Source organism: Eutrema salsugineum, unplaced genomic scaffold (genome assembly GCF_000478725.1).
Source record: "Eutrema salsugineum unplaced genomic scaffold, Eutsalg1_0 scaffold_18, whole genome shotgun sequence".
In the NCBI taxonomy this organism is placed as follows: Eukaryota; Viridiplantae; Streptophyta; class Magnoliopsida; order Brassicales; family Brassicaceae; genus Eutrema; species Eutrema salsugineum.
In genome coordinates, this window is record NW_006256846.1 from 1,160,237 (window position 1) to 1,177,573 (window position 17,337).

General features: G+C 41.5%; 1 protein-coding gene across 1 annotated transcript; it reads right to left on the reverse strand.

Annotated features, from left to right (window-relative positions):
• Positions 1 to 4,629: 4,629 nt before the first annotated feature.
• On the reverse strand, positions 4,630 to 5,265 carry LOC112087329. The gene is made up of 2 exons (XM_024157346.1): positions 4,839 to 5,265; positions 4,630 to 4,796 (listed from the first exon to the last, which is right to left on the reverse strand). The coding sequence occupies exons 1-2, from the start codon at positions 5,263 to 5,265 to the stop codon at positions 4,630 to 4,632; spliced, it is 594 nt and encodes a 197-aa protein (XP_024013114.1).
• Between the last annotated feature and the right edge of the window lie 12,072 nt (positions 5,266 to 17,337).

Here is a 17,337-nt window from a genome sequence, read left to right on the forward strand (position 1 = left end):
GATAAGCTTGTGTTTCTAGGTTTTGTTGTAGGTGCGGATGGAATCAGGGTCGATGAAGAGAAAATAAGGGCCATCAAAGACTGGCCGAACCCTAAAACTGTTGGAGAAGTGAGGAGTTTCCACGGCCTTGCGGGCTTTTATAGGAGATTTGTGAAGGATTTCAGTACATTGGCCGCTCCCCTAACCGAGATCATCAAGAAAGATGTGGGATTTAAGTGGGAACAAGCACAAGAAGAAGCGTTTCAAATACTTAAGGATCAACTAACCAATGCACCGGTACTTGTCTTACCTGATTTCCTTAAGACTTTTGAGATTGAATGTGATGCTTCTAGTGTAGGAATTGGAGCTGTCTTAATGCAAGACAAGAAACCCGTGGCCTACTTTAGTGAAAAACTCGGAGGAGCCATGCTGAACTATCCTACCTACGATAAAGAACTCTATGCCTTGGTGCGAGCACTCCAAACGTGGCAACATTATCTGTGGCCCAAGGAATTCGTTATTCATACCGACCATGAGTCTCTCAAGCATTTAAAAAGACAACAAAAGCTCAACAAACGACATGGCCGATGGATCGAGTTCATTGAGACATTTCCTTATGTTATCAAGTACAAGAAAGGTAAAGACAATGTAGTTGCCGATGCCTTGTCACGCAGGTATGCTCTAATTACTACTCTTGATGCCAAGCTATTAGGCTTTGAACAGCTTAAGCTCCTCTATGCATCCGATTCTGACTTTAAAGAGAAATATCAGTCTTGTGAAAAATTTGCTAAGGATCATTATTTTAGACAAGAAGGATACCTCTTCTATGATAATCGTTTGTGTATTCCTAATTGTTCTATTCGAGATCTTTTAGTCAGGGAAGCACACGGAGGAGGTCTTATGGGGCACTTTGGTATAACAAAAACTTTGAAAATCATGCAAGACCACTTCTATTGGCCGCATATGAAAACAGACGTAGAGAGGATCTGCGAACTATGTGTCACTTGTAAACAAGCTAAGTCCAAAGTCAGGCCACACGGTTTGTATACTCCCTTACCTATTCCCTCTCGTCCTTGGATCGATATATCTATGGACTTTGTGCTTGGATTGCCTAGGACTAGGACTGGGAAGGATTCTATATTTGTTGTGGTAGACAGGTTCTCAAAAATGGCTCATTTTATAGCTTGTAACAAAACCGATGATGCATCTCATATAGCTAGCTTGTTCTTTAAAGAAATTGTGCGTCTGCATGGAGTGCCTAAGAACATCGTATCCGATCGTGACACGAAATTCCTTAGTTATTTCTGGAAAACATTGTGGTCTAAGTTAGGTACTAAGCTTCTATTTTCTACTACTTGTCATCCACAAACTGATGGGCAAACTGAAGTAGTTAATAGGACCTTATCCACTTTGTTGCGTGTTCTAGCCAAAAAGAATCTTAAAAGTTGGGAAGATTGCTTACCGCATGTAGAGTTTGCATATAATCACTCGATGCATTCCACTTCTAAGTTTTCCCCATTTCAAATTGTCTATGGTTTTAGTCCTTTGTCTCCTTTGGATCTAACCCCTCTTCCTTTGAGTGAGAGAACTAGTCTCGATGGAAGAAGAAGGCAGAACTTGTTAAAAAGATCCATGAGAAGGCTAAACTCAACATAGAAGAAAAGACCAAGCTCTATGTCAAGAAAGCAAATAAGAACCGGCGAGAGATGATTTTCGAAGTTGGCGATCAAGTTTGGGTACATTTGAGGAAAGAACGGTTCCCAGCCGAGAGAAAGTCCAAACTGATGCCAAGAATTGATGGACCTTTCACCATAACAAGAATAATCAACAACAATGCTTATCAGCTTGATCTCCGAGGTAAGTATAATATCAGTTCTAGTTTTAATGTTTCTGACCTTGTTCCTTTTGTGGCAGATGAACCAGATTTGAGGTCAAATCCTTTTCAAGAGGAGGGGGGATGATGCGATCATGGACAGCCTAGAGGACTTGGAACTTGAAGCTCAAGAAGATGGACTAGAAGAACAAGAAGAACCGGATATAGAGGAAGCTTTGGAGATGCCAGCTGGTCCAATAACTAGATCAAGGAGCAAGAAACTTAAGGAAGCTATCGGAGCTATGCTTAGAATCAGTTGGAGACAAGCCAATGTCTTGAGCCAGGAGGGAGAAGTTGCTATACAAGCCGCATTGGTTTTGAGCTGGATCAGACGGTGAGAAGGCCTTCAATCAGGGATGAACTTCTGACGGTTTGACTCTGAGCTGAAATCTGGTTTTCTATCCATTTTGTTAAGCTTTTCCCTAAGTTACCTGAAAAGAGTCTTGGAACTACAAATACTAGAAAAACGTGATAAAAGTACTTAAAAGCAATTAAAAACATAGAAAAGTATTTCAAAACGATCCATAAAAGTGGTCAAAATACGGTGTTATCAATAACACATATCAAACACCATTAACAAATACCAATCATCAATCATGTTTAATATCTACACTAAGCATACACACATTACTAAATCAACTAATATATCATAAAAATCCACAAAATTGTCCTCACTTTAATTTGAAAGAACCTGGAATAGCATTTGGAGAATTTTGTGGTCAAAAATGGTTGCAGCTGGAAAACACTCATTTTAAAAACACTTCAAAGCTGCCTCGGGAACATGCTGATAACTCGACAACCAACCATTGAAATCTCAATCCCCCTGTTGAAACTGGAGACCGATGTACCGTGAAGCTCTCCACAAAATTGCAGCTCGATCGGACTTCAGACAAATCGTCTACGGTCCTTTGAAGTTGCTGCATCGAAGCAGATTTCTGGGTTGCAAGGTGACGCAGTTGAGTCTTGCGCAGGAAGAAAGCTTCGTTGTGGGCTGACCGTAACTCCGATGACGATGCCATTTGCTCATACGGCTTTGTTGCAACGAGATCTTTCCAGAGGAACCTAGATCACGGTTTAATTCTTCCTGAATCAACGGGAATCTTCCTCACAAAACCCCACCTCAGAATTGTGTATTCTCTCTCAACTCTCATCTTCTCCAGCTTCTCGGTGCAAGCAGCAACTGCGAAGGTGGTAGATCAGAAACTCCTGCACATTAGAGGCAACCTCATTGGTGTAGTAGATGCAAACTGAAGCCAAGAACTGACGACCAAGGTCAGGGAAAAGATCGTAAGGTCTGGTAGCCATTGTCCCCAATCCGAGCTTAGCCAGCACACGCAGAAGCTTGGAATCCAAACCCAGACGTCGCATATCGAGAATGTCCAGGAATCGGGTAGAGACCATCTCGACGATCAGCCAAGCATTGTAGAAAAGCGTGTCATAATCGTCCCAATCATCAGAAATCAGCCTATGGAGGCACTCGACACTCTCAGACACCTTCTTGGAAGAGTCGTCCCAAACTCGCCTGGAAGCAATGCACACCTTATCTCGTTTAGGCCAATGGGGCCGAATCTTCTCAGCAGGTGACTCAGGTGCAGCAGGAGGCTATGGCGGTGGTGAGGCGGAGCGAGCTTGTGGTGGTGCAGCAGGTCGAAGATGGGAGGATGTGAACGCTTGCAAATCCTGGGAGTCATGGAATTTGACCAAATAGCGAGATCCAGCGAGTACAGCATTGATGATCGCGTGTTGCCACAAATCGCCTACCAAAGCCTCGACATGATTGCCAAGGTTGAATGTCATCGCGTCTGTGGATTGCGAGCTGGAGGCGTTGTTCCTTCATTGTCGTTTGCGTGGTGGCACCTGCAAAACACAAAACAGAGCAAACCAAACAAGTAGGAAAAACAGCAAGTTAGCCAAAGTGAAAAGCATAAATCGGTCATTCCAGAATTCCCTGCTATCAAGAACAACAAGCTGAGCAGCACAGTCACTAGAGTTCACCCTAATTCAGTTCTGAAACCCTACATCCGAAAAATTCGAACAAGAGTTGCCATGAAGAACAAAATTCCAAAAATCTGCCAATTAATCGATGAGAATTGCATGGGGGTGTCGGAATATGCTCTATATCAGCCTCAAAGTGAGAAATCAAGTAACAAAGCAACCTAGAGAGAGCAATTTCGACATTCCATACCTGAAAACCGAAATCGAAAAAGTGAAATTTCGAGAGGCTTATTTTGTTGAAGTGGAAAATCGATGGAAGAAACAGAAAGAGGGTGAAATCCGATGAGGTTAGGCTTTTGAAACACTCAAATCCGTGAAGAATTGAGTTAATCAGTTTTTGGTGAAGGAAAGGGAGGCTATGGTGTCGAGTGCGGCTAAGGGAGGAGATGAATGAGGTTTTCAAATAAAAGGGGAAAAATGAGACTTACCTGTTTGTTGGTGACGAGCGACACCAAAGGTAGTGTCGCGCGACACTTTTACGTCATGAACCGAAGCTCCTTGTGCCCGATCCGACTCCTGATTCCACTCTGGTTCTGGATTGCCGGTAAAGCTAAATCCTAATTTTTTTTTTTAAGAACGGATTTCCCTTCATAAACTGACTTGATTGATGCTGACTGGTGACACCGATGCTGGTGTTGCTCGACACCAGTCTCTGCTTCACCTAAATCACGAAAACCAAAAACGAAAATTAGCTGAAACAAAAAGACTTATGTACAGACTTACCAGTGGATTTCCTTCCACCAAACGCTTGTTTAAAGTCATTAGCTTGACTTGATGGTGATTCAGGCGGTAGGTGCACCATCCAGAGGAACTATGTGTCCATCTTGAATCGCAGCTTTAGCCCAGTAGTGTTTAACCCTTTGTCCATTCATTGTGAACTCCCTGCTGCCATCTGGTGTGAGGCGGACGATGGCACCATAGGGTCGAACCTCCTTGACTATGAAAGGACCTGACCAACAATAACGCAATTTAACAGGAAACAATTACAGACAAGAGTTATACAGGAGTACCTGGTCATTATGTTCGAATTGCCTCGAGAGGATTTTCGAGTTGTGATACGCCTTGGTCCTCTCCTTGTACAGCTTCGAATTCTCATAGGCATGGTGCCTGATTTCGTCCAACTCATTCAGCTGTATCATTCTCCTCTCTGCAGCAGACTTGATGTCGAAGTTCATCATCTTTATCGCCCAAGCTGCCTTGTGTTCGATCTCCACTGGAAGGTAACAGGGCTTTCCATAGAGCAGGTGGAAAGGCGTGGTGCCTAGAGGCGTTTTGAACGCCGTCCTGTATGCCCAGAGTGTGCGGCTCTGGTAGTAATCCTCGATGTTTTTACTGCCTTGGGTCAATCGCCGAAGTTTGTTGTGTAGTTCATTGTTGTAGTAGTTCAGAACAAACCGTCGTCGCATCAGTCCCACCATCTCGTCCCATGTCTCAACGGGTCGATCCCTGTTCCGTCTCCGTTTGGTAATGATCTGATCCCACCAATCCACAGCATATCCGTGGAACTCGGTAGCTGCCAGGTTGATTTTCTTCCTCTATGTGAAATTCTGGCAACCAAACACGATCTCGATCTTTTTCTCCCCCTCCAGGTAAGCACCGGGATCGTTTTTCCCGTAAAAAGATGGTATTCGCAACTTTAGCCCGCCAAGGTCGTTATCAGGTCGGCCTCGGGCTGCATCTGGTCCATACCGCTCTCGTCCGCGGTACAGCTCTTGGTATGGGTCAACTGGTTCACGGTCTCAGGCCGCATTGTACCGTCCATGCTGCTGCTCCTCTGGACCGCGGTCTGACCCTTGGTTTAGCATGCGTCGATCTTCCCGGTCTCGACGAACGCCTCGGTTGTATCGCTGTCTGGTACGGCTTCCTCCGGATGTATGACCATCTGCGTAGAATGGATTGTCTAAGACGGTCCGGCTCTTCATGGTTCCGGTTGCTACCTCCTTTCCCATCTGATTGCCTTGGCTGTAATTTAAGCCGATCCAACCGCTGACTCATATGCTCCATCATCTCGGTCATTTGGTTTAGTTTAGCGTCCATCTCTTAAGGACTAACACACCGGATGTGATTACCGTCACGGAACGTGTAGTATTCCTAGTCCCCTTCGGAAAGGTCCGATGACATACAAAGTACCTCACAAAATTCAGCAAACCTGTTAGTAAAAATTCCTCATTTTAGTGTTTCACTCAGTGTTTCTCTCAGCACTCTTAATATTCTCACACACACACAAGAGACTCTCCTCGGTTCTAAAGGAACTAAATCGAGACCGATGTAGACCCAAAACCAAATCGGAATATCAAGTGAGTATGAAGAAGAAAAAGAGAAGATAGAAAGAAAAGAATTTTGAGTTCACAGATCTCTTCTTATTTTTTTTAATACTGATTTTCGTTTTTTTTTTAAATAGATTTTCTTTCTTTCTTCTTCTTCTTTTTTTTTTTTTAAATAGATCTGGAAAAATTACAAAAGAAAGATAAGAAAAGGCGGAAGTTAAAGAGACAAAAGAAAAGATAATACCGAATTCTTCAAGTGTGTGGCTATGATACCACTTGATACGATTTTCCTAAGGACTTCACACACTTGGATCGGCCGGGTTGATAGATCCTTGACTCCGAGCAATTCTTGGAGTAGATGCTAAGGCATGAGAGAATGACTCCTGAAAATCCTTAGGCCCAAACTCGTGAAGAACGGTTTGATACAACGTGGTGGAACAAAGATAAAAAGAACTCGCCGGTAAAAGCATATTAGGGCGTGAGAAATTAATTCCCGAAGTTCCCTAAGCCCCGATTACGACAAACGAAAACTTTAAATTTTGCAAACGAAGGCTGCGTCAAGTCCGATGAGAAGAACTTGATAAACCAAAAATATTTCTAGGCTAACCACCTGAGAATCGAAAAAGTTCTCAAAAGAACAAAGGAGAAAAGTCTCAAATTTAATTAAGAAGAGTGAATGAATGAAAATGAAAGGGGTTCATCGCCTTATATACGTGCAGATCAGACCAAGAATCATGTATAAGAAATTACAAAAGAAATAAATAAGTTTGACTAAAACTTGGACTGACTCTTCGCCTAGCTTTGACTAACCCTTGAGCTGCTTCAGCGAAAATAACTCTTGAGTAGTGTAGCCGAAGTTGTCTCTTGAGCTTCTGACCGGTGAACCAAGCACATACTAAACCGCAGCTGTGTGGTGGTATAGCCTTTGACCTCGTTAAAACCCCACCCGGTAAACCCATTGGGACAAACCCAGATGTAAGAAAAAACAGTACCAAAAACTATACCAGGCCGAAATTAGTTAGCACCCTGGTTTGTGAGAAGGGTCACGCTTACGGTTGTCGCCGGTTCCATGGTTTGGTTCCTGAACTCGGTAAGTAGCTTCTGAACGGCTCCCGCCAACCTCCTAGTGCGCGATCTCGTCATTGGCCCGTCCGGAATGACCAAGTCCATGTCTGGTTCCTGCTCCGTGCTCCAATCTTCAACATGCGGTTCAGCCTCTGGTTCAGCCTCTGATTCCATGATCGCATCAGGACGTCACCGTCGTAGGAGACGAAAGCTACGTACAAAGGATACGTAAGCCGAGATGGATTCCGATCTACAAAGCATGATCTTATTCTACGCATTAGAGCGAGAGTTAATTGCCATGATTGAGTGATTAGACGATTAGGGTGACGAGAGTTGGCTAATCATACATGTGTCTATCCTAGTTTCAGAGTCATAGAAAATCCTTGCCTAAATTCCTTGTGTTTTAGAACATGAACCCTAAAGATGAACCTTAAACCCAGCGCCGTTTTTCATATAGTTTTCAACCGATTTTATTTCTAGCTCTTTTTAATTCTCTGCTTAATATGATTTAGTGACAATACCAAAATCCTTTTTTATTAGACTAGGTTTACAATTGTTTTTAGCATCAGTTAGAAGTCCTCAACACACAAATCCCAGTGGAGTTAATCCCTAAGTACTACTGCGTTTAATGTGCACTTGCAGTTTGTCTAGGGTAAAACTTGTGTTGCCCACTGCAGCCACATCAGAGATCTATCTCTTGAACCCTTTTTATTTCTATCTCAGCTTTTCAATACAATGTTTTTGCTTTTTTTTTAATCATGTCTGAGTAGTTTTATTGTTGGGTTTAAGGGATTTTCGATAGGGTCTATATATGTTTGATGAGGATTCCATTAGCTATTGAAGCTGAATCCTAGAACTTTATCTTCAAAACTTTTTTATAATGCATGGGAGTAGCGTCATGAACTACAATCTGATTCCGGTTTTGGGTATTACGAAAGTTTTCATTCGAGTCTAGATCTAGTTCGGGAAGAGCATATCGACCATAGGAGTGGAAACCTACCTATGGGAGAGCTGTGAATATTGATGAGTCTTAAGCATATCGCATCTTTTCTTTTCCAGGGCCAGAGTGAAAACCTACTGGTCATGGTTGAGAAAGATATTTGGTTATGACCATGACAGTGGCGTATTCACACGTTTGTGGCTCGAGTTCTAAAAGTTTTAGCTAGGATCTTTTTAATTTACCTTTTAGCAATGTTGTGAATAGTTTATCCCCAGAGAAAATTTTCCTGAAAACCCAGCGTCTCGTCTTTATAAGTTTTCGCCGATTTCAATACAAGTTTTAGTCTTCATTATAGTTGATTTTTATATAAGCAATTAGGTCTAGCCGTTTTCTCGTTTTTAGTCGATTTCTTTAAGTTTAGTTATTAGGTCATTTAAATTCTTGTATTTTCCCATTAAGACTAGACGTTTTAAAGACATCATCAAAACCCGTACAAAAATCGCCTGGTTCTAGACTTCCTTAATTCATATTTCTTTAGGCTTTTCCAGGAAAGATCCTCATTCCCCGTGGTTTCGATCCCTAAGTACTACAATCGATCAGCTGTGCACTTGCGGATATTTATTTCATTTAGGGTAAAACATGACACACCCTCACCACACGACATCAGAATGTCTACTCTATAGTCCACAAGAAGACATTGCTCTTAGAGGTCTTTCTTCACAAGACAATGAGGAAATTGAGCAACTCAGTGGGGAGGTGACCCTTGGAACTGAAGTTTTTGCTATAAAAGACGTCCATGGAGCTTCTAGAGACAAATTTCAGATTGTTGCTGAAGAGAAGGCCAAGCGAAAGCTCAAGAAAGAAGAAAAAACTATTGAGCCGCCAGCCTATGTGCCTAAAAGTCTCTGTGATGAGTTTCAACACTTTGAGATGAAGTATGTGGGGACTTGTGGAATGAAAGAGAAGGCAACCTTTTTATGCTTATGAGAAAAAGAAAGAACACCAAAGAGAGCTTGCTCTTGAGTTCATTGATGGTTAGAAGTTCTCAAGTGATGATGAGGATTGCTTGGAATCTCTATCTCCTACACCAAGTGAGAAAGCGATCAGCAGTAACAAAGGCACTGGTTCAGGGTCTCAAGACAAAAACCCAACAAGCACCAAACCATTCACTCTTGGGTCCTCTTCTCAAGTATTAACTTTCACTCCATGGAAGTTTGATGGAGGATCTGTGGAATACAAGGTCCAAAGCAATGGAGGATCAAAACCTTTTGCTAAGTTCATGGCAATCCTCACACAAGAGCTCATAGGAAAAGGGTCATCTGGTGTTCAAGAGATGATGAACAAGGCCATCACACTTGAGTTCATGGACAAGACAAGGAGCATCAAAGCTCATCCTCTTCCCCATTGAGCAGAGGTTCTGAAAAGTCAAACTTAGTGACTTAAAACAAAGTGCTCTTGGGAAACACCCCAAGCAAATCCTTGTGCATAACTCTTTTTAATATTTTCTCTTCTTTTTCATGTTTTAGGATGTTTTGATGGGTTTTGTGAAGTGTTTTCAGGTCTAAGGTGATTTAGGAATGCTCTGGTCCAAGGACAAAGTGAAAAGGGGCCTGAGAACATGCTGAGAAAGGACTTAAGGCTTGAGAACTGGTGAGACGCCTGGTGTGCTACATGGGTGTGCGAGATGGACAAGGTCAGGTCCCATCTTCCACACATGTTCGCATTTCAGACCTACATAGGTCTGCGAGTCAGTTCTCTCCTTATCCAAGTAGCACATATGATCGCAATTCAGACCTACATGGGTGTGCGAGTCAGTCTTCCAAGGGCCATTTTGCACACTTGGTGCTGTTAGATGGCTGTGCAGCTCAAAAAACAGAGATCCAAGTCGCAGAAGAGCTCACAAATTGAACCTACATGGGTGTGCGGGTTGGTGTCTTCTAGGTCCATGTCGCAGCAACAAAGAAAGGCCAGAACATTCAACAAGCTTTATGTGCGACTTGGGTGTGCGAGATAGGAAGGAGAGCAGCCCAGTTCGCACAACCGAAGAAAGCCAAAGCTTTATGTGCGACTTGGGTGTGCGAGTAGGTCCAAGATCAGTCCATGTCGCACAAGGGAGTACAAGCCATGCCAAATCCTTCTCCAGTGATGTCTAGCCTCCTCTGGTGCAGATACTCACTCCTCCTTTGCATAAAAACCACACAAGAAATCACTCCAAACAATTGTAAATGAGCATTTAGCATTTTTCTTTATCTTCTGCATTTCATGTTTGATTTTTCCTCTTACTCATGCTTTTATTACACAAGGGACTGTGTTATTTATGTGTGGGGGAGGGGTTTTATGTTTACTAATCATGTATTCTATGTTCTTATTTTCTCTTTTGCATTTTGAGTCTCATTTGGTCATGCATAGCATCTAAGTGCATTCACTTTTTTAGGATTGAGTCTAGTTGCATAATCATATAGGTTGCATCACTTGCATGGGAGTAATGATAGGTTTCTTTGAGAGAGCATCGTCTTGAGATTTTGGTTCATGACCCTAGTTATTAGTTCTTTGATGCTTGCAATAGATGAAATGTGTGACATTGTTTGGAATTTGATTAAAGCAAGCTTTGAATTGATTTCAGCCTTAGAAAGTGCAACCCTTAATCTGATTTTGAATTATCTGGTGATGCTTGTTTAGATGCACTTGTGGATACTTATACATATTTGAGCTAGAAACTCACTTTTACCACTCTTTTTCTTAGCTCAAATAGCTGATTCTATACTTTGGATCAGTTTCCACACCCTGAACCCAACCTTCCTTCAAGCAAAATGTTTGTGAGTGTTGAGAGGCCACCTCGGATCAAACATAGCATAAAGTGTTAGGTTTAGGGCGACAAGGGTAAGCCTCATGGTGTTTAGTTCCATCATTAATGAACTAAGAGGTCTTGGCAAGAATTAAGTGTGGGGGAATGGTTTGTTGGTGAGAGCTCAAAAGTGAATTTTGTGGAAATTGAAGAGTGATGAGAGCTAGGGGATGGAAAAGAAACGAAATCGGTTTGGAGTCTGGTGTTCAAGAAAGAAAGCTCTTGTGTTTAAAAAGAGAAAAAAAGATATAGCCTCTAAGTGAAAAGAAAGAAAGAAAAGAAGCCAAAAAGGCTTAAGTGCTTAAACAGACAAGAAAGGCTAGATAGTGCAAGTGAGAAGAGCTAAGTGTAAAGTTTGGACTTCAAAACCAAAGTGTGGAAATGAAAAGTGAATCCCCTAGTGAGAGAAAATGAGTGAGAAGAGAGGTGTGAGGTTCATGAGAAGGTGGAACAAGTGTGAGACTTTGGGTTAGAGGCATTTTAGGTAATGGGGTGAGATGAGTTCTTGCCCTTGTATGCATTAGTTGCCTTTTACCTTTAGCTTTCTGCCAGAGTTTGATCATTCAAAGAGAGATCCCATGCTGCATTGAATCCACTAAAGCATTAATGAGATAATTTTTGTCTCATAACCTCATCCCTTAGCCAAACAAGTTCATTTAGATAAGCATCACTTGATCCACATGTGTGAATTTGAATGAATGTTAAAAGGCTGAATGATAAGAATGCATGTGTAGGTCAAAGTTTGAAATTGTTGCATCGAAAGTAGTCCTTGTATTGCATCCCAGAATTAGTAACTAGGGTCATGAATTTGAACTCTCAAGATGATTAACTATCCAACTTAAAAGAAATGTGAACTCCCAACCACCAACCATCTCTCTCATTTGTTCTTTTTGCTTGAGGACAAGCAAAGGATAAGTGTGAGGGAGTTGATATATTCATAAAATGCATCATTTAGTTTGCATATTTTAGTTCAAATCATGTGTTATTGCATTCATTTAAGGTCTTAAAGCATTGATTTAGGACTTAGGAGCTCGCATTAGGTCCAAGAGAGTTTTGCATGGTTTGGAGTGTTAAACAAGTGTATTTGGAGGTTATTTGGAGTGAGAGAAGTGAACCAGGTGAAGAAATGGTGTTTAAAATGATCAAAAATGGTGAGAAAAGAAAATTTGGAGCTTCTCAGAAAATCACTGTACCGCAGGTCGATGCTTCTCAGCTAAAATCCATACCGGGGGTAGCGTTCCTCTGCTAAAACACGTACCGGGTGATGAAGCTTCTCGGCCAAAAATCTCTGGTGCAGATACATTTCACAGATCGCGTTACCCGAAGTCCTTCCCGGCCGATTCAGCTTCTGGGGTCTGCAGCAAAGATCAAGATAATTGAGTCAAGGTTCCAGAACAGTTGGAATCAATGAATTTTGAGAAGCGAGCTCAAAGATATGGCTCCTGCCGTATAACTAAGCTTTGTTTTGCGAGATCATACAAGCCTTGAGACAACCCTGTGCTTGTATCATTTTTGGTATTAGAGCTAAAGTTCCTTCAGCCCAGGTTTTATCTTTCCAACTCTGTCTATTTCAATACTGTTTCTTATTTGTTTTGTTTGATCCATTGCATCATAACTCCTTTATAAAAATAAAAAAATATTTTGTCATATAGTTTGTCATTTGTTATTCAAAAATTCTACAAAAAAGAACATAAAATCATAGCATTGCATTTAGTTCCATTCGTATTCATCATCGTATCTCGCCATTAGAAACCTTTACGCCTTGTTTCTTCTCATTTAGATCACCTTAAGAGAAAAGTCAAGAAAACAATCTCATTAGTCTCGTGTTTGCATTCTTTCCATTTTTAAATTTTCAGTCATTCCTTTTGTCTAGTTTGACCGGAAATTTTACATAAAGAATACCGAGCAAACTTTCCTTATTTGTTCTTTGTCCTGACTAATCTATTCCTTTCTTTCTTTTGCGAGAAATAAACCTAAATAAGCAACCATGGGAGACGAGAGTAGTAATGCCCAAGACGCCCTTCACCAACTGATAGCCTTCATGAGAGATGAGATCAAAGCTTTAAGACAAGACTTTGGAGACCGACTCAACCGTGTGGAGCAAGCACCAAGGGTGACGTTGTAACCAACTCGAAACCTTGGAGGTATGGGAACCAGATTCATCACTACTCAACACGCTGGAGCAAACTCAAGGCCCAATGGAATCCGCATCAATGACCCTAACCATACATCACCAACTATGATGACTCTTCTCAAGACGAAGAACCAAACCATAGGCGTCAAAGAAACCGAGGCACAAGGAGACATGTTGCACAAGACGACTATGGAGAACAAGAGGATGACGAGTTCTACCCTTCTACAAGGCAAAATCCACACCATATCAAGTTGACCGCACAAAAAATCGCATGAAATGTTGATCCCGAAGCATACTTAGATTACGAAAAGAGGATGGATCACATCTTCGATTACTATAACCATACAGGTCCAAAGAGAGTAACATTGGCGGTGGCACAACTCACAGACAATGCTCTTATCTGGTGGGACAGGGTGATATCAGACCGCAAAAGAAACCACCTTAGAGCCATAGACTCATGGATCGACATGAAAGATCTATTGCGACAAAGGTATGTCCCTCTTCACTTTCATAGGGATTTACAACAGCATTTCATGGTTTTAAGCAGGGGACGAGGTTTGTGGAAGAATACTACAAGGAGTTTGAACGGTTGAGGAACCGCTTGGAGTTCAATGATGACGAGGAAGCTCTTATGGTATAATTGGTAGATGGCCTACAAGAAAGTATCAGCCGCAAATTGGAGAGACAAGTCTATCAATACTTCAAGGATCTTTTCCATATTGCTGTTCAAGCCGAGTAACACATCAAAATGAAGACCATGAGTGCCAGAAACCGACCTCAAGCCGCATGGACATCAAACACGAACAAACCAATGGACAAAGGCAAAGGCATAGAGATTGCATGTGACATCCCAAACTTAGGGTTGAGGCCCATTTTCTGTTTTTTTTCCTGCAGCCCGATCTCTAAAACTTCTCTATAAATCTTAGCCCAAACCCCTAACGCCCAAGAGAAGAAAATAAAAGCCCTAAGTGTAAGTAAGGGTATTTTTGTCATTTTTCCTCCACCCTATAGCTAAAGAGCTTGACCCCCTCCCTATATAAATGGCCGGCCACATTCCTTTGAGAGGCACAAAGAGTTAACGTAGTGAAACTCTCTAAAAACCTCTGCCACCTCAGTTTAATATTGTGTCCGAGTGAACTTTTTGCTGTTTCATTATCAGAAACTCAGATCGAGCTAGGTGTTGATCTTTATACCTATGGAAAGATCTCGCTGCAAGGAATCCATAGCATTTAAGAGATCGAAAATTCGAGGTAAGCTCCGTTTTTTACGTGAGCTGAAAGTTGACGAAAAATCATTTGTTTCTACAAATCTGATTTTCCATTTTCGCAGAGCCAACTTGAGAGAGGTTTTGCCGTCGATCTAGAAGGACCCAGATCACGTTATACCCATAAATTTGAAGCTCTTGAATCCAACTTTTCAGATCAAGTTCCGGATTTCAATTCTAAGGTGGATGCGAAAGTTATGGGTTTGCCTTCTCGACCAAGAATCATCTTAGTCATGCGAATCTGAAACCCTAGTTTATTGTTTTATGTATATCACAGACCTTGGGACGCATATTCTAATCAGATTTTCCGACGCACCGTATCTTTGGCCACAAGGCAAAGGTGAGGTGGGACTTGTTTATCTATAGGTTGTCTTAGACATAGTTGTAGATGTGTGTGCTGAACCTAGAATTAGAGATTGATTGGTAATTAAAACGAACAAGAATGATTCTTTGAGCACTGTTGTATGTATTGTTGATTGGTGTTAGTTTAGGCGCATTAGAGCGCATTATTGATCCCGTCCTATGGACAGATTGCTTGCTGGTCTTCACGGAGGGCGTTTTGCAAAGTTGGACCATGGCTGGACCATACATAGAAGAAGTGTGGCCAGTACAGGGTCTGAAGGGCCTGTGAGATTTGTGACTGACTAGTCACTAGATTTGAAAAGTGTGACATTCTCGTGAGTGGAAACTTGTGTGCTAGGTTTCTGTGTACTTGTGAAAGATTTATGATTGTTGTTTGCCTAATCTTAAGTTAAGTAGACATATATGTGGTTATAATTAATTCTTCGTATAGATCAAGTGGACAGGTAGGATCGTCCTCACTGAGTAACTTGTTACTCACCCTTCTCTCTCTTTTTTTTTTCAGGTGAGACCGAAAAGTATTACTTGTGGCGAATGATGCGGTGTTGCTTCCGGGGACCATGGGTGTATTTTATTTAATTATTTTTAATAAGGATTTTATTATATTTATTTTAGTTGTTTCTTCAAATATTTAACATTCGGTTTATTGTTAAGAAGTTTCGAGTTTCCGGTTTATTTATTTTTAATAAAAGATTTCTGACAATAAATGAATATTAAATGAGTTCGTTATTCTTTTAAAAGCCGTTAGATGAGTGTCAATCAAGTTAGGTTTGAATTGCAATATTAGGGTGTCTCATTGACTCTCCGTTCAAAGGAAAAACTGTTGAGACTAGCAAAGACACTAGACTAGAGCTCGGTAAGAATTCTAACCCTCAGCGACCTAGAGATATCACTTATTTTAAATGCAGGGAAAGAGGGAAAATATCAAGAGAATGCCTAAACCAGCGAGTGATGCTTGTGACCGAGTCCGGGGATTATGTATCTCAAGACGAGGCAGAGACTGAGTCACTAAAGGAGTATGGTGACATTGAATACCCTGATACTGGTGAGCTCTTTATCACAAGACGTACCTTAAGTGCAATGGTGGAACCATCCGAGACTATTCAACGTAAAAACATCTTCCATACCCGTGCACCATCAAAGGCAAAGTATGTAATCTCATCATTGATGGAGGGTCTTGCCCCAATGTTGCGAGTGCTAACATGGTCGACAAGTTAGGCCTTGACAGAACTAAACACCCTTGGCCTTATAAGCTAAGGTGGCTCGATGACAAGGTAGAACTTGATATCAGTGATCAAGTGTTTATACCTTTTCGTATTGGTAGATATCAGGATCAAGTAATTTGTGATGTTGTTCCCTTGCAAGCTGGACATTTGGTATTAGGTAGACCATGGCAATTTGATAGATAAACTAAGCTTGATGGTAGAACTAATATGTATACTTTTGTGCATACCAAAAGAAAAGTAAGCTTAGAACCTCTCACGCCATCACAAGTGCATGACTTACAAATGCAAATGCTCAAATAAAAAGAAATAACTCTAAGTCTAATTTTCTTATTCAACCTAGTCATGTCAGAAAAGCTATTGCCACCAAACACAGAATGCTACTAATGATCTTTAAGGAGCTTTTGAGCGCAGGTTTTGGTGAACTGGAGCTACCATCCAAAGTTGTTACTTTGCTTGAAAGGTTTAAAGACGTGTTCCCTGAGGATATGGCTGAAGGACTGCCACCAATAAGAGGCATAGATCATCAAATCAATTTCATACCAAGAGCCGCATTACCAAACAAGCCGGCTTACCGAATGAGTTCTTAAGAGTTTAAAGAATCTGAGAAACAAGTCAAAGAGTTGATAGAAAAGGGATAGTTCATGGCACATGTGTGTGGACTGTGGAACCATCAACAACATTACCATCAAATATAGACATCCAATCTCAAGACTAGACGACATACTTGATGAGCTTAGTGAAGCTACTCTAATCTCCAAGACTGATCTCAAAAGTGGGTATCACCAAGTGCAAATGAAAGAAGGAGACGAGTGGAAGACTGCCTTCAAGACCAAGCAAGGTCTTTATAAGTGGATGGTGCTGCCATTCGGACTCACCAATGCACCAAGCACCACTATCCGACTAATGAACCAAGTTCGTAGAGCATACATCAGTAAATTTGTTGTAGTTTATTTTGATGATATTTTAGTATACAGCAAAAGTTTATCTGATCATGTGTCACATCTTGAGCTTGTATTAAAGACTCTTCGACAAGTGGGGCTTTATGCAAACTTAAAGAAGTGCACATTCTGCACTGATAAGTTGGTTTTTCTGGGTTTTATTGTGAGTTCGCATGGTTTACATATTGATAAAGAGAAGGTTAAGGCAATCAAAGAATGGCCATCTCCAACAAACATAAGTCAAGTGAGGAGCTTTCACGGCTTGGCCAGCTTTTACCGACGCTTTGTCAAAGACTTTAGCAGTATAGCCGCACCTCTCACAGCTGTAGTAAAGAAGAGTGTAGGATTCACTTGGGAAAAAGCCCAACAAGCCGAATTTGACACACTCGAGAAGAAGCATTCTAAGGCACCAGAAGTGCAGTGTGATGCATCAGGGATTGTTCTAGGAGCT

Coding starts and splice junctions, on each gene's coding strand:
- LOC112087329 (XM_024157346.1), bottom strand. CDS start 5,265: ATGGTGGGACTGATGCGACGACGGTTTGTTCTGAACTACTACAACAAT. Junction 4,797..4,838: donor GGTACTCCTGTATAACTCTT/GTCTGTAATTGT, acceptor ATTGTTGGTCAG/GTCCTTTCATAGTCAAGGAG.